Source organism: Sylvia atricapilla, chromosome 11 (assembly GCF_009819655.1).
Source record: "Sylvia atricapilla isolate bSylAtr1 chromosome 11, bSylAtr1.pri, whole genome shotgun sequence".
Classification (NCBI taxonomy): domain Eukaryota; kingdom Metazoa; phylum Chordata; class Aves; order Passeriformes; family Sylviidae; genus Sylvia; species Sylvia atricapilla.
Genome location: NC_089150.1, coordinates 10,459,404 through 10,483,543, shown reverse-complemented (window position 1 = coordinate 10,483,543; position 24,140 = coordinate 10,459,404). Strand labels below are relative to the sequence as shown.

The 24,140-nt window shown below is 41.2% G+C and overlaps 1 protein-coding gene across 1 annotated transcript in view; it reads right to left on the bottom strand.

The window, feature by feature from the left end:
- Positions 1-3,112: 3,112 nt before the first annotated feature.
- The window catches only part of UROC1 (urocanate hydratase 1), a 37,587-nt gene continuing 16,559 nt past the window's right edge, over positions 3,113-24,140 (bottom strand). The window contains exons 9-20 of the mRNA XM_066326632.1: positions 21,044-21,132; positions 20,493-20,555; positions 20,130-20,309; positions 19,535-19,632; positions 19,216-19,288; positions 18,030-18,151; positions 13,404-13,474; positions 12,339-12,437; positions 11,811-11,910; positions 8,959-9,040; positions 3,958-4,057; positions 3,113-3,355 (exon numbers count right to left, since the gene is read on the bottom strand). Of these exons, the coding sequence (XP_066182729.1) occupies positions 3,215-3,355; positions 3,958-4,057; positions 8,959-9,040; positions 11,811-11,910; positions 12,339-12,437; positions 13,404-13,474; positions 18,030-18,151; positions 19,216-19,288; positions 19,535-19,632; positions 20,130-20,309; positions 20,493-20,555; positions 21,044-21,132 (1,218 nt within the window). The 3' untranslated portion in view covers positions 3,113-3,214. The remainder of the gene's footprint in view (positions 3,356-3,957; positions 4,058-8,958; positions 9,041-11,810; positions 11,911-12,338; positions 12,438-13,403; positions 13,475-18,029; positions 18,152-19,215; positions 19,289-19,534; positions 19,633-20,129; positions 20,310-20,492; positions 20,556-21,043; positions 21,133-24,140) is intronic.

The window sequence follows — 24,140 nt, the reverse complement described above, 5'->3', positions numbered from 1 at the left end:
TCTGGATGGCTCCGGAGGGACTCTGTGCCCTCCACGGGCAGCTGTTCAGTGCTCAGCCACTCTCAGTGTAAAAAAAGTTCTTCCTCATGTTCAGGTGAAACTTCTCGTGTTTTAGTTTATGGCCATTGCTCCTCGTCTTGTTGCTGGGCACCACTGAAAAGACTCTGGCACCATCCTCTTGACACCTAACTTCGAGAAATTTACATGGATTCATGAGATTCCCTTTCTCTTCTCTAGACTAAACAAGCCCCGTTCCCTCATCAGAGAGATGTTCCAGACCCTAAATCATCTTTGTGGCCCTTCCGTGGGTCTCTCCACTCGCTCCATGTCTTTCTCATACTGAGGAGCCCAGAACTGACCACGGCTCCCCAGAAGTGCCCTCACGAATAGAGGGGAGGAACGTGTCCCTGGACATGAGAGCAATGCTAAGGGTGCAGCCACACCCAGAGAGCTGAGAGAGGGAAATAATTCAGCAAAACACCCTGGAAATACGGGAACAGCGCTATGGTCCAACCCTGGGCAATGCAAAGTCACTGTCCCAGCATGGCCATGGAACAGCATCGCCCAAGATAGACCAGCGCGAAAAAAAAAAAAAAAAAAAAAAAAAAAAAAAAAAACAAAAAAAGAAATCCTACAAATTCAGTTAATGCTTTTTTAAACTTTATTTATTCTTGGGCAAAGCTTTCTCTGGGAGAATGTTCAGCTGCCTTACGGCTCTCCAACACTTAAGGAAAAGGTTAAATTATCCTGTATTTGCTACGGAAATTTACCGGTTCCCTGCTGCCGTGGGACTGGCGGGCAGTCCCAGCAGATGGTGCTGTGATCCTTCTGCTGCTCAGATTATCCCTCCTCTCTGAGCATCAGACCTCCTACAGCCCGGGTGTGAACTGGCCAAGCACACTCAGCTCCAGGGAAGCTGGAGCTGTGGGTAAACCCAGAGCTCCGCTGGGCTGAGTGCCGCTGGCTGTAGGTCTTCCCTGTCCTTGGTGTCCCCAGCCACCCCAGTCTCCCTATGGAGGTCTTTGCAATACCTTTCTTCATGTTCCTAGGAAAAGATAGGTCTGCACCCGAGTTTATTGCTTAACACAAAGGTGCATCCTCGGTCGGAGGATGTAAAACCTGTCACCAAGCTCTTGCCTCTATCTGCAACCATGCACAAGGTTGTCAGGGTAAGTATCTGCATATTAGGAAAGCCTTAAGGTGCTAAGATTCATAGGAAGGATTTTTCACCCTGGCAAGCTTGAGACTTCACTGCACTGCAGAAATATGCTAATTGTACATTCCCTGTCCGGATCAGATCTGATGCAATGCCTATAGATGGATGGATTTAAAACTCTTCTCCCTGTCCTGGCTTTGTCCAGCAGTGAGGTCAGCTGCCTAAAGACGGCAGCAGCACCCCCACACAACAATAGCCTACTCAGTCTCAGTTTCTCTGCAAGCGAGCAGAGAACAGATAAATCGAGGCTCGGCAAGGCTCAGAAAGGGAACTTTGCACTGGGATTGTTAATGGTTTCTGTGTGCTGGAAACCCCCTGCTGTTTCATCCCTGACAGCAACAGGTTAGTGTTTCACTGTGCCCTCCCAAACGTATTATAAACCTCAGCCAGTTCACCTTTGTTAAGTGCTTGAGATTTGCAGTTAAAAGACCAAAGTAGATTTAAACACATAGATACAGCTACATACTACATCATTGAAATAAACTCCAGTGAACAGTCATGCATAAGACCAACAGCTCGCCAGTTCACTGCCTTTCTGTACCCCATTTTGCCTTCAGTCATCCTACCTCATTAATAGACTTCATAATCTGAATTTCCTCTTGTAGCTGTTTATAGCACTCATACATATGGGTTCTGCGTGTCCCTACAGGCAGCCCAGAGTTATAAACTCCCAGGGTGACATTAGACATGGCTATACTGGTAAGGATATGTCCTCTGGGCAATAAGGCTACTAAGACAAAAACAAGGTTCCTTTGGTGCCTAGGATGTAAATGTGAACATGTTGGCAAGTACCCCAGTACTTAATAATAGAAAGGTGAAGAATTTGTGATAAATATTTATTTTAACATCTTGTCTGTGGTGTATTTTCAACTCACAATTAAGATGAGTCTATGGAACAGCTCTACATTCCTTGGTCCAAGGAAAGCCAATGTATTTTCTCGTTCCTCTTGACAAAGCAAGAACCACCAGTGTTTTTAGGCTATGAAGATTAGAGTGGCTTCACGTAATACCAATATCCTAACGCTGGACCTAGTCCACTGTGATTATTAATAAGGTAATGCATAACATATGTCAAAGCAAAGGCTGTCGAATCTGCCTGACAACTACTCCCATCTCAATCATATAAATTGGCAATGTAGGCGGGTTTTATCTGTAATGTAAAGCAATTCCTATCAACTGCAGATTGCACTTCACAGAAGGCTCAGTTTCAAGCAGATGTCAGACTCTCACTGTTCATCTGCAGATAGACACCGTACGTGAACAGAGTAAAGAACTCATTTGTGATTCAAAATAAACACTTCCCTTTTCTTAGCAGCAGAGGCAATGCAGAGCTGCAGAGTGCTCACCTGTGGGTACCGTGGGCTCTAGCTGGGGTAGAGTTTCACAGTCCTGGGGGCTGTGTGCTGTCCTGAGACTGCAGCTCATCACATCCCCTCTGCAGCAGCACAGGCAGGGCTGTGTGTGTAACATGCCTTTCCACTCCAAGAGGTATAATGGATACAGTGCCAGGACATTGAGTGACATTCCAGAGCAAGTCCACGAGGGGAAGGGACTGCTGCCACTGTGTTCATGTCAGAATGAAGCCCGTGTGCTGTGCAAGGGCCATGCTTAGCATGAATTCCTTTTGTACACATAAGAATTCCTTTTGTATACATATTAATGTATGTATTTTCAGTAATAAGTGACTGTTATGTTATTGGGGGATTTTTTTCCTTATAATTTTCAGGAAAAAATTCCCATTCCTTTCCCATAATGAATGGTTTCGTATTGCAAACACTGTTCCAAACATGTTGGTGAAAAGAGTGTTCCTGGTGGACCTGTCAAACAAAACCAGATTTGCCCCATTAATAAGTTAGAGAGGAAAAAAAAAAAAAAAAAAAGAACTCACACGGAACAGACATTTGCAAGGCTTTTATCATTTGGCCAGAGAGCAAAACAGGATATAAAGGAAGCAACGTCAAATATATCTGCAAGAGCAACACTGCACTTGGAGTAGCACTAATGCTTCATGGCTTGCTCCAAGATGTTCTCATCCACCACCTTGTGAGGGAGAGTCACCCTCAGTGTGCCGTTTTCCTTCATTGCCTGGCAGATGGTTTCATAAGCAAAGGCATTTCCCGACCAGCAGCGCCTGGCGACCTGTCAGACAACAGAATGAAGGTGTAAAAATCAGACATTTCTCTGGCCACATTCACCTTGTACCATATTTGTGCAAAAACGCTGGCACCCAACTCGTGACAATAAGTCTTTCAACCCTCAGCCAGTTTTCAGTTTCCCTTCTGATTTTGTGAGTAATTTTTGTAATAATTCATTTTTAAGAGTAGTATTTGGGTAGATGTTGTACTTTTCCATACACAACATTGGACAGATAAGAAATGGTAGAGTCAGGTACCTTATAAACTTAGAATATTCCCTTACCAAAAATAATTGTGGACTCCATCCCAGCTCTGTAAAACTAGCACTAGCTTTAGGTAACAACATCATTTAAACAGTCAGTGCTTTTACAGTGGGATAAATATTGTAAAAGGAAAATTTTTTAAAACTTCAATTTTCATTTTCAATTACGAAATCAAGGAGCCAAATTTTCTGCCAGCATGTAAGGATGAAATTCTACCAACAGCTAGAGAAATCATAAACCCCTTTTCCATCAGCAAAGCTCTATGTTTTGAGCTGAACAAGCACAATTTCCCAGATGAAAAGAAAAAATAATATTAAAGTATACATGTATGAGTTTTGCTTACTCCATTGGAAACATCCCAGCTGAGCATCATCTTAGCTCGTTCTTCAGCTTCCTTGGACCCATCCAAAACTAGGCCAAATCCCCCATTGATCACTTCACCCCTAAAAAAAAAAAAAAAAAAGTGAGATAATGAAATAAAAATAATTCAAACCAATACTACAAAATTTAGAGGAGTCAATTTGTTCAGTTGTACTGCAAGAAGAAGGGTGAGAATATAGAAATTATTCTGAATAAGGGATGCCATACATTTAACCTGCTTTGTATCTCCTGAGTCCTCCACTGTGTACTGGCTCTAAAAACAGGTGGGGAAAGGTTAATAGATCTGATGGGCAGAGATTTACCTGTCTCAGGGTGTTTTTAAAGGCTAAGCTCCTCATGTTTGCTACACTACAGCTGCCATCTAGCCAGGATCGTGAGGGTGACAGTGTACTTACAGCAGCAGGCAGATGGATCTATTTATATTCTCTTGGGACAAATGACAGAGCATAAGCATTTTATTAAAAAAGTGTTAACCACCACTTAATGCACATCTGCCTCACTCATTTCTAAAACAGTCACTCATTTTGTATGAGATACAGAGATGTTTAAAGACATCAGTGCCAACTTTTCAGGAAGCAGACTTATTGGCAGAAGAAGAACAGAAATATGTTAAAATGAACAGATTCTTCTTGGGAGAAATAACAGTCTGGTTTTAAAGGACATGGAAAACACGTAGAGCAAAACATCTTGTCTGACTTCAGAATCTGGCCTGCTCAAGCTCCCATTCCATGGCATATGGTGAATATGGATGCAGCTGGGAGACTAATCTTGCTGTAAATCTGTGAGTTCTGGCATTAGAGCTCAGCATCAGCAATACCTGAGGGACAGGGCATATCATACAACAATACATGCCATGAGAGACTAATGGAAATCCCTGGAGGCAGGATTTTGTCCCCTGAGTTTTAGAGTTAATATAAGTTTACAAAATTTACATAGAACAACACCAGACATGTCCATTAATCAGATGGGAATTGAGAGTCTTCCAGTCCAGGAAGGAATTGTTTCTTAATGCATATGTTCCAGCAGTAACTTGAGCTCCTGAGGAAATAGAGGCTGAACTAGAGCTTCACAGACCTGAGATCTACTTCCTGAAACTAGAACTCACATTTTCTCAGTCTCAATGGAATGTTGTTACTTGTGTGGTGTTAATTCCCTTTCTACTACTTACATACAGTACCTGTATGCTAATTAGAAACCTATCACAGAGCTCAGCAAGGAACACTGGGCTCCACATCTCACTGTCATCACACTACCATTCTCTGAATTCCCTTCACTTTTCCATTATCAGACATGTCAGTATTACAAACACATTTTCTGTTGAAAGGCCCAGTTTTCTTGAAAGTGACAGTTCTCACAGCAGAACATCACTGAACAAATTAGATTTTTTTAACAGGAAAATTTGAAGCGAAGTAATGTTTTCAATTGAGATGTTTGAATATTTTAAGATCTGACTCTTCAAAATAATTTTTTTGATTGACACTGTCAACTCTTTTCAGCCTGGAATTTAATTCCCAGGATGTTTTTACTGTATGAAGTCTTACACTTGTTCTGCTCTTAGTCTCATCTGGGAATGAATACAAACAGCCAAACATCTGTATTTCTTGCAAATTCTACTTCTTGTGTAGTTCATTTTGTTACTGTCTTCTCCAAAAGAGAGGAGCAGACTGGATGACAATAAATGTCATTGTGCCAGGGCCAGTTACTCCACCATCTCCACCAGTTACTCCACTCTGCTGCTCCTGTGTACAGAGACCAAAGAAGGGAGCACTGCTCTTTTCTGTCAGAGTTCAAAGCCACAGAAACCCAGACCTCTGGACTAGTGTTTTATAAAGATATGCCATGTAGGAGGCTGATGTTCTTTCAGTGGCAAAAATTCCCTCTGCCCACAGTATCCCAAAGATCATCCTTTGAAGATTAGGCTTGAACAAGGTGCATCTGATCTACTTGCACTCAGTAAATTTAAAGCTTTTCCATTCATTTCCATGGAGTTACTCCAGTGCAAATCAGAATCACTCACCAGGATCTGTTCTACTGTCTAAAATCACTCCTACATAAAATACCAATATTTGTTATGATGGAATTTCTAGCAAAACTTATCTCTGCCTTCATTAGCATTGGGTCACATTTTCAGGTAATTAAAGAAACGTGGCATTTTGACCTAAGCTACCTCCTATAATTTCCAGATGTCTCCTTCTCAGATGATCAAAGAAAACAAGGCCTCTCTCCCAATCAAGATGTCACACTGTCCACAGTGCACATCGATTCTGCACTTCTGCCTTTGTTACTGCAGGTTCTCCAGGCTCTGTGCTAATATACATTCTCCTGCAAACAAACAGGCAGCAAAAAATGAATAACAATCATTTGCTGTAATTATAGTCAAGACTATGTTAATCTTAAGTCTCTCCCAGAGTACATGTGATGCAGATTCCAGCTAAATAAATATTAATCCTGCTTTTCCTGTTTGTCCCACAAGACTGTAACAGAAAATAAAGCATGTAAAAGGCACTTGTGCAGTCTCAGTGGGAAGACACAGCAGTGTCTGCCAGCAGTTCCAGGCAAGCCCAGCTTCTGCAGGGAGGACTGGCAGCTAAACACAGTGCAATTACCCATTTCTAAACTCCCAGGGATGAATCTTGCCAATGACAACTGGATTTCTCTCTAATCACGTGTATTTTTGTTTATAAATATGCACAAACTTCCACTTTCACATTTCCAAATCAGCTGATAACAAGAAGAGTTTATCAGATGCGGAGATTTCTTTATGGAAAAGTCAGGTGGGTTTTTGGTGCTCCAGAGAAAAAGAAAACAGGGTCAAAAACTTAAAAGGCATCTATATCTTCCAGGCAAAGAAAGCAAATTTTAATGGATGGAGGTTGTTTTTCTTCTTTTGCCACCTTTAAATTATTCGTGTCTCTCCTTAGAGGGCAGAGGGGTGCAGCCCTTTCAGCAGCCAGGGTGGTGTCACGTTAGTTAAGCCAAGCAGAACCACCTGCCACGCCTGGCTTTGGGGGCTCTCCAGGCCAGGGCACTCAATGACAGGACATGGTCCCGGCAGCTGAGCCTCGGCGTGGGGGCTTCTTAAGGCTCTGCACAGACACACCTCATTTTCAGGTCCTGCATTCTTCACTGAGGCACAGTAATTTAATCACAGAGGGCTATGACTGCTCCAAGACAAGGTGAGCAGATACTGTTCTGCAATGGCAAACCCTCAGGCAGCCATAAGAATTGACAAAAAGAAGAACCAAACCTTGTTTTTCCAGGGATATTTTGATTTCAGTGAATAGCCACGCTATTTTTCTGATGCATTACATGAATTGCAGCATAAATCTGCTCGGCCTTGTGACAAAGTTTCTTTTAATGATGTAACTCCACTTAACAGTACAGTTAAAATTTCAGTGTCAGGGCCAGTTTTCCAGATCTAAGGGCAGTCTCACCATTCAGCCAAGCTATCTTTGAATGGCATGGAGGGCTTAAAGTGTCCTGGAAGGATTTGCCTTAGAGAGACTAGAAAGGAATAGGATCATTAGTATCCTTTGAATTAAGGGTCTTAAATGCAAAGAACATTCATGGCATAAGCAATTATTTTAGCAATTCTAATAACTATAATTAGCGTTAAAATATTCCAAATACTTTGCACAACATGTTGTGAAAATTAGTTTCCTTTGTTTGTATTTCATAAGCAGATATTTTAAAAGGTTAAGCTCAGACTGAGATGACCAAAGTGGGGAGACATTCTAGTGTGTGTTTTCCACTCAGAATTACAGAAATTGTGAATGAAATTATGGCTGTGGGTCCTTATCACCGAAATCAGCAAAAGCAAATCTTCACTCCATGTGCTTAAGTCCTCAGAAAGCTTTCTTTTCCCATTCTTCAGTTTTGCTCTCTTGCAACCTTCTATGCAGTAGTTATGTCACAGAAATCAAAGGAACTAAGAGTACAGTGAAGTAGTCCTTCATCTGACCTGAAGGGATATTTTCTACATTCAGCCCATCCAGATGAATAACAATTAATTATCATAAAATGTCTCTGAGGATAACATCTGCTACGAGTTTTTTGGCTTGCTGTTTTTGGCATATTCCAGCAATATTTGAAACAGGGAAGTATAAGGGTTCATCACAGTATTTAACAGAGGGTTGTGCCTCTTTTGATTGCTGATACCACCAAGTGAAGACATAACTGTAAAATGGGAGAGGCTTTGCTGGAATATGCTGGAAAGCACACACCAGAACTAAAGACTACAGTGTGGCCAGGCTTTCCTACCTCCTGCATCTCTGCCAGTGCAGGTAGCCCTTCAGTGGCATATGGAGGAGATTAGTTTCCATCTCCATGTAGAATGTTTATTTCATTCTGCTTTTCAGTTTAGGCATGTGTCTTAATTCTGCATGTCGTGTGAAGGAGGTGTTCAATTCAGTCCTTACTTGACTGTTGTATTTCATGTGACCAGGCACGAGCAGAGAGAAAAAGCCTGGGGCTGGCACCTGAGCTGGTTTGTCTCAATAACCCCTCACTGAACTTCAGCATGGGAGCATTTATATTGGGGTCCCAAGGTCACAGGTTAAAATGCAGCTTAAGAGGAGACCTGAACATAATTCATCCACTGACGCTCTGGCTGTGCATGTGTGAAGACAATGCAGGATCTGTTCAAATAGAACACAGCAGACTGTCCTTGTTCATCAAATTAAGTTCTTCAAACTGTGCTGTGGCCAGTGTTCAAAACACTTCTTCTGGACATAGCAGCATTAACTAGAGAAAGAGTCATGCAACACCATGCTTTGCTTTTTGCACATTTGCTGATTTGTCCTTTCAGTCCTTGATACCAAACCCATCCTTCCCACCATCACAACATAATTCTCCTCTGGTACTACACGTCTTTTCTGCGGTTCCCGTCTCTCCTCCCTACACACACACCCAGCACTAGGAACAGCATTCAGAGCCCAGCTTTAGGAACACAAACATCTCTCACCAGCCAACTCCACCCCCGTTGTGCAGCGCGACCCAGGTGGCTCCTCTGAACGAGTCTCCCACGAAGTTCTGCACTGCCATGTCTAGGAGGAGAGCAAAGGTGTTACTCATGGGCCACGTTCATTTCTGTGTTGTGCTGCTCCCTCCTTCTACTGACACCTTCCCTGGGGCTGTGGGAAGGCAGGGTTAGAGGCAGGGTTTATTCACAGCTTCTCTCACATATTGAACATCTCATTCCTGGGAGGAACAGGCCGGAGAGATTTGTCTCCCACTCTCTGCCCTGACTTTGGAGGAAACATGCCAGTTTTACTCTGTGGTTTATGAGGACGGTGGTGATTCCTGCATTTGTGCTCCAACACAAGCAGCTGAAGGACCTCCCACTCCTCGGCTCTGATACACTTCTTCAGGGTGGAGAGAAACACAATGCACTCCTTTGGGATACCTCAGTCATGGAAGAACAGGCTGGACACATCTCTGTGTCTGGATTCAAAATGGGCAGGACACCTGGAACACTACACCTGGAACACTACACACCTTGCAGTTCTCTGAGGTTTGAAATATTTTCACATCAGAGTGCAGAGTTACCTCAGCCCTGTGCAGAAAGCCAGCCTAAAGCTAAGGAGTTGGATTTTGAGGACTAAGTTGGGATGAAAATTGTATCCACCCCAATTCTCTGAACATGTGGGAATTTTACCCTGAACAGAAACTGCTGAAACCACTAAGCAGATTTGTCTATAAAAACCCTGAAAGAAACATAACTTAGCAAACAAATATAATTTGATTAATGCATGATTTCCACTGAATTGTTCACTAGAATTTCATATACACACTGCAATTTGTGCTTAAGCATATATCCAGAGAGGTGGAAAGAGGTGCACACAGAGGATGAAAGTAAAATGTACTGAAAACATCCAGATTTCATTCAGGAAATATTCAACACATAAAAATACATATTTTTAACAGATAAAATAAGAGAAAAAACCAAAATCCCCACCAGCCACATCTGCAGACCCACAGTTATATCTGATGGAAAAATTAGTTTACTTGAGTGCTAATCTATGTTAAACCCTTTCAAGAGCTTCATTATGGCACCTTTTATCTGACATTATGTCACTTTAATAACACAATTATCATAATTACAGTGCTGTCAAAATTGAATGGGAGAGATCTAAATCACCATATTCTCTAATGTACAGATTTTCTCCTCAGCCACTGGCCTGATAAGAGTGGAGGTTGGACAAGGAGTGAGCTAACAATGCAATAACTTGCTGCTCCTTGGCTTTGATAAAGGTGATTTGCTGAAATACACTTTCCAGAGCAGCAGTGGCTTATCAGGCTGAGGTACTTTAAAACAAAATGAGACAAACAAACATTTTGGAAATGTCCTGTGTGTTAAAGAGGAACGAATTTCACCCAAGCCATCTCAAAAGTTGTGTTAAAAGAACAGGATAGAAGGGAGAGAGGAAGACCTAAGATGTTCTTTTATTGCCTCTAGAGGCTCATCTGGTCAAAGAGATTTAGGCTTGGTTTTAAAGACCAGTGATATCAGTGGCCAACAGGCTTTAGATAAGCCCTTGAGGAAGGCAAATGGATCCCATAAATCACAAAATGCAAAGAAAACCACAAAGCATGATGGGCAATGGGGTTTAACAAACCTTGTTTCTATTGCCCTCTTCTGAGGGCATTGCCTGATCATTACTTATGTTGCTAAGATGGAGACATTACTTTGAATTTCTCTCCTCTGTGCAGCTGCACCATTTTCTCTCAGCTTGTCAGAAACAAACATTAATCAAGGCATCTATCTATTTGGCCTATTAGAAATAGCCAACATGCTAAAGAGTGAAGTGGAACTGATGGACACAGTTAAAAGCCTCATTTCACCAGGAAATCTAGTTAACAGGGAATTTTTCTCCTTAAAATTGAGCCATAATTTGGTTCCATTATAAATTCACACAATGGAATAATTCAATATTCTCAGCTTCTTTTATCGTAATTTCTCATTCTACAGCAGCAGATCCTCCAATCTCACACCTCTTTGTGATTGTCAGTTCATGACATACAGAAACACCACTGGGCTAAAGCTATTACCCTAATTTCCACTTTACAGATGGAAAATTAAAGAAGATTTAGGGTTAAAAAGGGCTTAGTGCCTCATTCATTTTTTTCCAGGTCTCCAACCTGCTATTTCTTGGTTTTATTTCTTTAGAAATGGCTTCACAAACTGAAAAGCAGAGTTTGGTTAGCACAGGTCAGGTGTGCAGATTTAAAGCCTCTTTTTCTAGAGCAAATCTACCTGATTTGCCCACAGTCACACTTTAAGTGAGCAGCAAGGCCTGACTTTTATTCTTATGCCTTTACTATCAATATTCCCTTATGATCAGAAAAGTTCCTTTCAGAAACTCTAGATTGTTTTCTTGAGTCCTTGGGCAATGGAATGAAAACAGCTGAGAACCTCTTTCCTTTAAGCAAAATATTATTATAGACCTGATTTTGATCTTGTGGATTCCAAGGAAATATGGCTGTAATCAGATCACCTGTTTGAAATAGTGAGATTCGAAATTAAAATTAAAATACAGTCCTCTGAGACTGCTCTCCATTTGTGTTCAGATACATCTGGTGCATTTTCATGGAATTTCTAGGAGAGTACAGGACCTCTCCTATGTAACCAGCTCCACATTCGTGTCTGTATCACTGTTAAATCCCACAAAGCTTCTCAGGAAATCTGATTAATTTGGATTAAAGGGTGTTTTTTAAACAAAAGCATTTTTTAAATGTTGCATAAAAAAAGCTATTTCTGTTTCAAAGCCACTTCCTCGCTGGCCCAGGCAGACAAGGCTCAGCTGTTCCACTGACCTGCACAAAAGGCTGATCCGTCGTAAATGTTTGACGTTTCTCTAAAAGGGCTGTCAGTCCCACTCACATCGTGGTGATCTCTGCTGAGGACTACTGGAGCCTGGAGAAAGCCAAGGACAAGACAGTGGAATCCTTCACAGATTGACATTGCTACTGAGGACCATTATCTGCTCAATTCACATCTATCCTAAGTCTCAATATTTGGAGTCCTACGAAGGAGTTACAGTCCCTGCTTTGTGCTCTCAGTAAATCACAGAATGATATGTTGTGCTTGTAGGTGCCCAAAGAGAAAATTTGGCAGCCTCATCATGAAAAACAACTTCAGAGAGTTTCTAAACCCACCTCTCTCTGGTGACAGAGCATAATACTGCTGGCAGGCAGAGGACTGAGCTCCAACACAAACTGCCCCCATGCAAATGATGGGCACTTCTGCTCTCACTGCTTGAAGCTTTCTCCTTTCCCACCTGCCACCCCAGTCTCAGATACTAAGCATAATTACCAGAGCATATCAAGATACAGGAGACAAACCTTAATCTTTCCTTCAGAAATGGCTCGATTAATAGCCACAGCTATAGACACACGACCCTTCTGATCAGAGTATAAGATTCTGGCTTGAGAGCCGACGACCTGCAAAAAAGAAATGACAGAGGGATAAGGTTCTCTCCTACTAGCTTATCTTCAGGTCCCAGATGAATGGAGTCATAAGAGTGACCCCTTTCCTTCTGTAGAAGGAAGTGCAGATTATTTCTTCACCAACATCCAGCTTCCAGAAAAAAAAAAAAGAAAATTGAAATCCCTCTTTGAACTTAGTTTTATCTTCATTCACACAATCCATGAGATGTATTTCTGTATTCAGCTGCTACTGTCCAGTAAATTCCAATTTTAACTCAACCTGATTGCTAGGCTATAATCCCCCTATCAACAAATCCCTTACCAACAGCTGAGAAGCAGAGGTTTGGAACTAGTGATGGTGGGCTGGAAGATAATAGAAATGTGGCAAAGAACATCTGATCTGCACAGCTCTGCTGTGATTCCAGATTAGGAGAGCACATATGACCTCTACAGCATCACTTGTTGGCTTCACAGGGAGAGCCTGCCCGAAAAGGAAAACTAAGGATGATCCACTGGTGTCCTGCTTCCCACAGTGCTGAAGGATGGCAGCAGCTCTTCAGCCCCATCACCTGCTTTGGAAAGGGTTCTGGGAACTGCACATATGAGGAGCTTGGTCCACAGCAATGCCAAGAGGGATATTTTGAATAGCACTGTGAAATAAAAGTGGTTACAACAGAGGTGGAGCATGAATCACAGCTATGTTTCACTCCATATACAATATTAGATATTGCTGGATTATTTTAACATTTCCAGATGAGGAAGTGAAGGGAAAGAGCTGCTTCAGGTCAACCTAAAATCCTGCTGTGAAGAGAAGGGTTTCAATTGTCACCCCCAAGCGCTACAGACTATGTTTTAATTCCCATCCATTCATGCTTTTCCCCCCAGCATTCAAGAACTGTATTCAGGATCAGCCCCCAGCATTCAAGAACTGTATTCAGGACCAGGAGCAGCCACATCTGCTGCAGGAGGTTGTGCACTTACCAAGCTGTGCCTGCCGGCCTCCCGAATCCAGCGGATGTTGTCATGGTACTGCTGCTTCACAGATGTGCTCACTTGCAAGAGAAAACAAGAAAAAATACAGTTTGAAAATTAATGCAGTATGTTCTAAATTTACTTTAATTCATCTGGCAGCACTAGGAAGTCACATTCTCCTCTCAGATACAGACACGCATATAGGAAATGCTGTATAAAGTCCTCTGTGCCGCTGATGCAGTAACTGAATCATATATTTAGAGAAAGGTACAAGATGCCACTCGGGACAGCTGGAATGGTAACTCCCGTTTGGATCTTGAGCAAACTAAATTAAGCCTTGAAATATGGTTTACATGTACTCTCCATTTCTGGTCGCCTGTTTTGCTGCCTACTAAATGCCAATATATTACTAATTAGTGAATTAGTAGTTTCATCAAACTCCATGACACTGGGTACTGGAATCCAGTCTTGTACCACATAGGGAATAACTCCTTTGAGGCAGCCAGCAGAAGTTCTCAAAAGCAGCTCACAACACACACTTGAGGATAAGTTACACCAATAGACATATCTGGGATACAGATTTACAGCACTGCAGTTATTCTGTACAACATGGTCCTTGGATGTTTTTGTACCAAACTAAAACTGAGGTCTTTTATCCAACGAAGAGATTTGTTGTCTCACATTTCAATGGAACAAAAACTGTGCAGGAAAATTTATTATGCAGCAGTTACTTTATGTATAAATCCACTATACACCTTGTTTAGACGTATATGTTACCTAAGAAAACAATTATATATAATAGATTAGCATTCTCCAGCTTGGAGATGGAATGGCTCATTCCATCTCAATCAGCCAAACTGAAAAGGAATAAGAATAAGGATATTTCAAGTAAAAGACAGTTAAATATGGCACATATCAGATACATGGTGACCTCAGCACAATCAGCTGCCTCCAAAGGCACAGCACCACCTGTAGTGAGTGAGTCATGAAAGAGATAGAGGGTAAGGAATGGGACAGAAGTGTTGTTTTACTATCCTCATTTAGGGGGTTTTACAGCTCAGATGGGGTTACAGGGGCTGAAGAAGTTACTGTCTGTAAGCTCTTACTCTGTGGTATAAGCTGTTGGACATTACCCTTCCCTGAGAGTCACACTCAGCTACCAGGGCTCAGTTGGCCTGTGACAACAGGCTGAGCCACAGTGACCTGTCCATGCACTGGAGCTTCTAGTCAATCATCTCTGCAGATGCCAGGACAGAATGTTCTCCATTATTTTCCAGCTCCCATCTCTTTTCATGGCAAATTATAATGTACAGATAACTTATGTTTCAAAGTCAAGCTGGAGAAAGTGCACACTGCTAACTTGAAATTGTCCCTGAGAAGGGTGTCTGGACTACTGCTTCTGCACTGGGCAGTACAACAGCAGTCATACAGGATAAAACTACAAAAAAGGAAAGAGGAAAATATAAGAAGTTCACGTTGAACCTGTGTTAAACACATTGTTTAAGGGAAATGAAAAATATGTTCATTCCTGCAGAGGCAGGCCTCCCATACCAAGAGCTTTAATGATCCTAAAAAGACCTGACAGTGCTTGAGGGGTTGGCTTCAAGTGATAGCTTCTAAACTCTGCAATGAGGATTAACATGTCAGCACTTCACTTTGCAGGCAGTGAAAGATGAAACAGCTGCTAGTGCTGTCCTAAGAGGATTGTGCTGCAACTAAGAAGCTTTAAGGACGCAGCCTCTAGAAGGTAATGGGTAGTGTTACTAGGTTACTATAACAAGGGTAGGTTACTTGGGTTACTGTAGATGTGTAATGGGAGTTAATTGGAATGTCTCTAAAAAACCCAACAAAACAAAACCAAAAAAAAAAAACAGAGAATGGGTTCCTTTCTATCCCTTTTTATAAGCTGTACGAGAGAGCACTTGCCATATTTTATACTTCACAGTGCACAGACTTACAGAAAAGATTTAACAGACGAAAAGACCAACAGAATATCTCCAGAAGAGAAGCCAGATGAGAATACTGGCTACAAGGACCTATCTCAACACAGCACATCTGTCCTTTCCAGCCAGCTCCAATAAACAGTTGGATTCCATCAGTTATTCCTGGGGAAGTGAGGAATACTCCCTTTTATTTAGTCTTATTTCCTGCAATTGAAAAAAGTCTCACAATTTTTTTCTAGAAAGACTTTAACTTTAGAGTATCTCCATGTATTTTATTTGCTGAATTGCCGCCTCCAGCTTCCCATCCCAACAGGAATATGTTTTGAAGTCAGGCAAGCAACTGTATTGCTTCTGGTATTTCATAGGCCCTTGTGCACTCCTAGGATTTAAAACATACTGGAAACAATTGTTTACCCAGAGAAATTGTCCCAAGAAACACAGAGACTGGGTCCTTTAGAGAGATTTATATTGCTGTGCATCAGCTCAGCCTTCAAACTACCACAGAGGTCCTAAATCCAAGTTACACCCTGATCATCAGTGCTGCATCTCTCATGCAAAGGCCCTCTTTTAAAAGCTCAGGTAGCTTAAAAGTAGAAGCAGATAATAAAATTACATAAATCTCACAAAGTCTGAAAGAAATTCTTCTCCACAAAAGAAGAAGAATGGTTAACAGTGGACTCAAGGCCAAGTCAAAAGTTAAGACTTGGAATGCAACAGAGTTCAGCTCTGTGGAGTTTTCACTCAGTGTTTAGAACAGATTCTTTCATAAATTTCAAAGGTAGGCTCAGATTTCAGATATGCATGTGTGTGAGGCTATCCAGACCCTAAAATTTGGTCCAAACCCAGGCCTCATAGAAAGTGGACTGCAAGCAGAATATTCAAGAATGTGTATGCATGAATGGCTGTTTATTTTCTGATCAAATTCTGTTTTTCTTTCTCTTTGAATCAAATTTCCATTGTCCTGTCAAATTTAACAACAAATCAAATAATAGCCTTGCCCTTAAGCCTGTTTTCACCTGTTGGGATTTTTATGTCATTTTTTGCATTTAAATTAAGAATATATACAAGCAATAGTTCAATGTTTTTTGTTTGTGCAAGAGACTTCTCTCTCCAGCTTTACATTACATCTATGTAAACACCCACACACTCTTGTACACACAGTAACTGATTCATTTCCCAGTCTTGCAATGCAAAACATCCGAGGGTCACACAACGGTTCAGTCCTGAGAGAAGATTTCTGGAAGCTGCAGTACATGGCAAGAAAAAATACTGCTGATTTCTGAAGACAGATCCAGCAGTATAGTAATGGATTTTGCCCTCCCTTCAATAAAGCCAAGGGACCAGGCTCAAAAACATGGAAGTTTCAATACCCAGAGGATGGTGTAGGCACTTCTGGGTTATTGCATTAAACACAACTCATGCTCCAGTGGTACTTCTTGAAAATTATTCCTAAGGAAAGATCAGGAGAATAGAGAGAACCAAGGACCTTGCAGGGTCAGACCCACTGCACAGATAATTCACCTCCCAGGAGGAAAAGGAGGCTGGACACCAGCCTTTCATTATAGGAAGACAAGAGTAGTTTTATTCCAAATGAGAGACATCTGAACATGGTATATAATTTTCAGAAATACTACCCAGTATCCTCCTGGTACTTATTGTCCCAGGACAAACAGGAGAGCATTCAAAATTTTCACACTTCTATTTGTATTTCAATGCCTTTCATGAAATAAAGGAATGAATATTTCAATATTACCAGCGAAAAATATTATGCTCTTGTTCTCAAAATATGGTTTGGATTTCTGATACATTTGTTTTTTATCTGCAGAATTCTTCAGAATTCAAGGATTCTTTTGTTGATTCTGGAAAACACAGACTGTGACACTCAAAACAGAAGAGCTGAGGACTTCAGTGCTTGGGGACAGTGAAAAGCCTTTGAGCCTGTTGTCTGGTAACTGCAAAGGCAGACAAAGAAAGGGAAAGGGGTAGGGGCTTCCTCTCCATCCTGGGAGACCAGGATTGATCTTTGCTGACACTAAATTAGCTTTGTCTCAATTCCTGTTCATAAGCAGGGGATATCAGTAATATCCCAGTTTCAGGGATGTGGAAGAGTGGAAGAGTGCAATTCCTAGATCCTAGAGTAGCATACAGAGCCATGCAGGTATTCCAAACTGCTTCCACCAGTCAGTAGAAATAGCTGCCAATCTATTAACAAATGACAAAAAAGATCTCAAAATTGTAATCACAAAAAATGACACTGGATGGAGTACCACATCCAGGAAACTTGGATTTCCTGCCACTGATCTCCTCTTGAAAGCCTTCCTAGATTTTCATGCCTCATTTACCTGTGAGACAGGGGCAAAGCAATTTGACTCCTTAAATTACTCTTGGAGACCTGATGGTGAAAGATACTGATTGTGCTAAAGTTTCAAGGTGACAAAGTTTAAAAACACCTGTAACAAATAAAAAGGAAGGACTCTTAGCCAAAATCGCTTCGGGATCAACATCCATGGTGTTTTTATATTTTACCTACAGGCTACACTCCTACCAGGAGTTTAGACAACAGCAGCACTTCCTGCCTACATGGAACCTGGAAGAGCCTGCTTTCCATGTTTTCTGCCAAAAGCTAACAGATATTTCGACTCTGGGTTTCCTTTTCTCTCCAAAAGGGAGGGGGCAGGGGATGATGCCTTACCTCCCTGACGTATGGAGTCTTCCAGCACTGACATGGCAATGGAGTCAGTGGTAGCGAGGTCCTGTGGGTCACCTGAGGTACAAACCCAGCGGAAAGGCCCAAATCCCAGGGAAAAAATGTCCCTGGGAAGAGAACATGTTTCATTAAGAGATAGTTGAAATTCTTTCCTTATTTATCCTGGCTGCTAGCAATGCTTTTCTTTCATTAGCTGGAGATGGAAGAATTTGAAACATTTTCAATGCACCAAACAAAACAGAAGCATCGAGGACCATTAATTGAGAAATTAAACAATGCTGTTTCATGCAGCCATCCACTGGTAGATAAAAGTTTAGTCAGGCCAGAATTTTCACAGTCATGTTGGACAGTTCGATCAAGTGCATCATCAGATGAATTGCAACTTTTCTTCTGTTTCATCAAATATACTCTCCCTGCTTTGTGTCCTAAACCCAGGCTAACCCTGAGTGCATCTACACTGTCAGACAAGTGCAGGTTCTAACTGAGTGCCTGAGTCCAGACTCATTTGCTGTCCACATTGTTTATGTACAATAGTGAGACACGCTTCACTTGAGGGCCGGAAGAAAAGATCTAATCTGAGGGCATTACTCTATGTTCAGGCTCTTATTCACATGGCATAGGCAAGCTAAGCATGAGTCAGAAGAAAAATGAGCTATAAATCCAGTCCCTCAACAGATGTCCTGAGCTCAGCTGTTTCTACAAGCAGTGTGTACAGTGAGGGTAAGAGGCACAGCTGGTGACACGGGCAGAAGAGTGTCCTGTTTCCATCACACTCTTAACTTCAGGGCAGATATAAGCCTTGGATGATTTGGAATTCATCTCTGAATCTGCTGTGAAGACACAATCTCTCAGTTTTTAGCACCTCCAAGTGAAGCTGCCTCTAGTCACAGTTTGAGGCTGTGACCTGGCTCTTCTCGAGCAGGACTGCTTAATGAAAATCCATGCAAGAACAAAATGAAGCTATTCATGTGAAGGAGTGAAGAGTGTTGACTTGACAATGGCTAACCTACACTAACTGGCATAACTCCTGTGAGAGCAATTTTCCAACTGCTGTTGCCTCCTTTTGATCATTTACCATTGTCAATCTGCACTTATCTCTGTAGTACTCTCCCTCTGAACAGAGGAAGTCACAAGGTACTTGGCAGCGTACTCCCAACTCTGCCCAACATACCCCATAATGTGCTGAACGTAGGAAGGATATCGAAATTCCGTTTTATCTCCTCCTTTTTTTGCAACATCAGCACCTATAAAAGAATTTTAATAGTCAGTCACTTGATGGAGGAAAACTGTAAAATGCAAAACCAGACTGCACACAAGTTCCTATAAAGGTTGTATCTCAGCCAGGGGGGGTCAGGGGTGTCAAAGAACAAGAGAGAAAGGACTAAAGAATAGAATTATAGTGGCTAACCCTGCCCTACTTAACATACACAGCTGGGAAGATGCATGCAGAATTATCCTCATTTCCACCTACAACTCCAGGATCTACTCACCAGCTCTCTGAGCTTCCAAGAGAAAAGCATTGCCATAATCCCAGAAAAACATGCCCTTATCAGCTAGTTTGTTAATAGCAGCCACATGCCTCTTCAGACTGAAATAAAGAAGAAAATAGTTATTCTTGGGGTCAACGAAACATAAAAAAGAATAATACCATTAACTAACCAAAGGCATGAGAGGAGGAGGAGACAGAGGGGATGGAAAGACCCCACATAAATTCAGATATAAACCCACGAGACATCAACTGAGATGATCTCAGTCTCTATAGCACCTGTTATCCCCAACTCTTGAAGTGATTTGCAGTCATTGAGGAAACTTCACTAAATAGCAAAGACATTTCACATCTTTCAGCAGAGCAACTCAGCCAGCTCTGGAGATGAAAGCTGATGACAAAAACCAGCTTGCACAAAACTGCAGAACAGTTTAAGTAGTTCACAAAGCAAGCAGAGGAAAAAACTGAATAACAGAACATCACTGTTCTGGCCTCTACCTTGGCACCTGATTTATCCTTTCTTTCCATACCCCAGGACTGCATTGCTTGAAGAGCAGCTAAACTCAGAGGTTAGGAAGATGTATTGTCACAACCTTTACCTCTCTTGTACCAGCGTCCGGAACTTCCCTGGGTTGGAGGAGAGGAGCTGCTTTCCCTCCTCGAAGCTGAGCTGCACTGGGTAGTAGCCCCCGTTGAATGGGTTGTGACAGGACGTTTGGTCAGACCCCAGGTCAACCAGCAGCTCTCCTGTCGTGTCCAGCTCATGCACCAACCTCTCCCTAGGGAGCACAGCAAAAGGAGCACAAGGGTGAAGATCCCCCTTCTGACAGCAGTTTTTCATGAGCATCTAGAGTAATGTACTTAGCACTGTATTTAATGTCTCTTCCAAGTTTGGGAACTCATTCCATATTGACCAAAGAGCCAGAGCATTAATGTACTTATTATCCATTCATACTACTTACCACAGATCTACCACATTCCCATGGTAACCCAAACTGAGGGCAATTTTATTCTTTCTTGCTTCTCTAGAAAATAATAAAAAAGACTGGTTGAAGAAAATGCACCTCATTCTATCTTGAAATGTACAAATCACACACAGAATCAAACACAGGAGGGAAAAAAAAGGGAAAAATAAAAGCAAGCCTGTATGTTATTTTCAACACTTATCTCAGAAACACATCTTTCAACATTTACATAATTTTTAATCACAGATTCCATGAAGCTTGGGTCATGCTGCAAGTGTAACATCAGTTGTAATTGCTCCATGCATATTCATGAAACTAAATGAAGACATGTTTAACATATATAAATGATGTGAAGCATTAGTTAGTAGTCACTAATAAAGACTGCTGCAGCCTGGGAAGTGGGATTCATGTTCCAAAGCAGACCTGGAATAAGAGGCGGTGTCCCTCAGCCCCTCCTATATGCAGACTACAATGGCACAGTGCAGAAAGATGGGAAGGGAGGGTTAGGGAGCAGAGATAAACTCACTGAATTATTTCAGATGTCATACCTGAGGCGAGCAATGCAATGGTCCAGGTTGTTAGAGATTTCCATCAGCCATCCCTGCTTGTGACGTTTCAGAAGTGCTGCTTCATCCACCTAGGAGAAATAGCCGAGATCTTAAAACTCCTGCTTCCCCCATGCAGTCATTTTTACCTTTAGTTTTTCAATTACCCTGCAGGGAAAAGTAACAAAAAGCAAAGGTAATGGCCCTACTATTACCTTGAGTTATACATATATATTAAATATATAGATTATATATATAACTATTGTTCAAATGCTTATTTTCCACCTCTGATTTTTTAAAGCTTTTTGTTCTCTTTTACTGAAAGGTTAAAGCAAGAAATAGATTTTTTGATACATCACTTCCGAAAATATTTTATGAATCAAAATTTATCATTGAAATTGCATAAGAGGTAATGTATTTCTGCAAATTTTAAGTGTTCCTATTGTTTCTTTTCATTATTATGTTAAAAGGCAAAAATGTTTCCAATTTATTTTTCAAATCTGGATATTTTTCTTGAAAATAATATTTTTTAATAATTAAGAAAGTATTTTCATTGATCAGCCCAGAGAGACATTTCTGCCAGGCTGCCCAAGATAAAGCTATGGATTGCTGAATAAAATTAACCTTTACTTTTGTTCTTGGACTACTGGTTGAAAACATCAACCAAATATGGAAGGAAAAGAGGAAAGCATTTTCCTGTCCCAGCTGCCTAATGCCACTGAAAAATAGCACAGAGCAAAACAAAACTATGCCTTCTTGCTTGAACTTTGAAGCTCCAAACAACCTTAATCCCAAATCTGTACTGTCTTCTGGGCTCAGCTTCTGTGTGTGCCAGTGTGTACGTGCCTAAGAGAGAGCTGGATAAAAATATAAATGGATGGGAAAATTATGGAGGCTTTGGCACAGATTCCATAGTAATGTACAAGCTTGCACATCATTAATACACTTATAATGAGCTATCAGTGGCATAAGGCAAGTGGCAAAATTAATTTAAACCAATATTCTGTGGTAGCAACGGAATTTAAACCCCCCACAATGATGTGTGTGCATGAGAACACATAATCTGAGTATCTCCTAGTATTTCATTAAAGCATTTTTTACTTCTCTAGAATCTCTCCCCATCATTTTAATTCTTTCTCATTAAGAAAGTATTTATATGTAAATTAAATAAGTTCTGTATTCAGGAGCTGCTTGAACAACAGGAAACCTATTCTTTCCTAATTATTCTTAGCATGGGACACCATCCATCATTTTCCACATCAGTAATGAAGACTATCCTTCCCAAAACCCCAGATTATGATAATAATAGTGTCACTGCCAATGGAATTATTCAATAAAGTTAGGTGCCATGGGGGACAGCTGCTTCTGAGATATTTAAATCAGCACAGAAGGAAAAATATTAAGTGGTCTGTATGAATTACAGGAATTGGGTTCATTTAAATCCCCACATAATACAGATCAGATCTATTTAAATGTTACCACATCCTACATATTTTATTTTAGCTCCCTCTGACATTCCTAGTCTTTCACAGACTTGCTGTCTCAAGAAACCATCTCCCTTTGAACCACACTTTCAAAAATATGCTCATTTTTTGGATCAACATCTCAGTAGTTTAAAAAAACTGCATAAAGATGATGAGCTAATGTTGCCTCCAGTGTAACCCCAGAAAGCCCAGTGCAGCTCAGAGGAGATATCTGGTCCTCCACACAATTATTTCATAAAATTACACTCAGCTTCCAGTCAAACAGGAGAGGTAAAATACTTGCACCACTAATCCCTTCTGTTGGAGCCCTGGCTGACAAAATGATCTCTTGCACAATTCAATGTCATTTGCATAAATAGTTCCTTCAATAAATAGTATGTACATATATATAGCTATCCACATGTGCTCCTGAGACTCATTTCCGACAAGGATCATCTCACAGGAGATAAAAACCAGGCGATATTCAGTCTCCTGAACAAAATCATCTGCAGCCATAGAGATGAAAAGGACAAAGGATGGCTGTGAATGGCATTCACTGAAATCTTTCCTTTGTATTCCAGCATTTGAAAGACCATGATGACAGAAGTCTGAATAAAGATAATTTATTCATTAATGATTTATTCAATAGTAAATTAAATACAGTTATTTCATCTGCAGGGAGTACCTGATGAAATCTCAAATGCAAATGCCAGACCCACGTGCTAACAAAACCACCTTTGCACCACTGCTGTAAAGCTGATGAAACCCAAGCCTTACATGAAACACCTGAGGTAGCCAGAGCAGCCAGGTTTACTGCCCATAACAGGTGCAGTCTGACCCACTGTGTTTTGAAGTTTAATTGTAACTAAAATAGGTCAGATTGTGATATTCCTATTCTTCCCACTGCAGTGTGACACACCCACAGCAGAGGTTTCCCAGCCAACTGTCTCCAAGTGACTTTAGCTGAGAAGGCCAAGCTCCAGTCAGTGCTGACTGGAGCTTAGTTCTCAAAAATCCCTTCTTCTGTGGAGTGACAAGAGCCCTTCACACACAGATACTCAGAAGAGCTCGATGCATTTTAGTCAGTCCTGGATCTGCTCATCCAAGAATGTTTCTCCAGTGAATTGAAACCAAAACCAGTCATGAGGAAAGAAATGCACGAAAAAGTTTAATGTTTCTAACTAGTCAGTATCACTAAACGTGAGGTGAGGATCCAGAGTGATGCAGGGTCCCCAGGCAGGTGCAAAGGAGAGCCACTTTGTCCCCAAAACCTGGCCTTTTTAAGCCATTAGCCAGTTATCAGTTAAATACTTTTAAATCATAACAAGCATAATTCAACCAACCACCATACACACAATGTGAATGTGTGATGGTTACATAACTTGTTTTTCTAGCCCTAATTCAGCTGAGTCTCTTTCCCATAGTTCTTTTCTTACTTAGCCGAAGTAACAGGCCTGAACCATGACTTTCAAGGCCTCTCTTTTGTAAAGAGTTGTTACTTACTTATCACAAACAACTAAAAAATTGTCACTACCATTTTCACAGAATTGCAGAGCAGCAATCTCTCCTAAAAGTTGTTGCAGTGCTTGTACAGTCCCTCTTTCCATCTGGTTACTAGGACAGGGTCCTGTAATAAG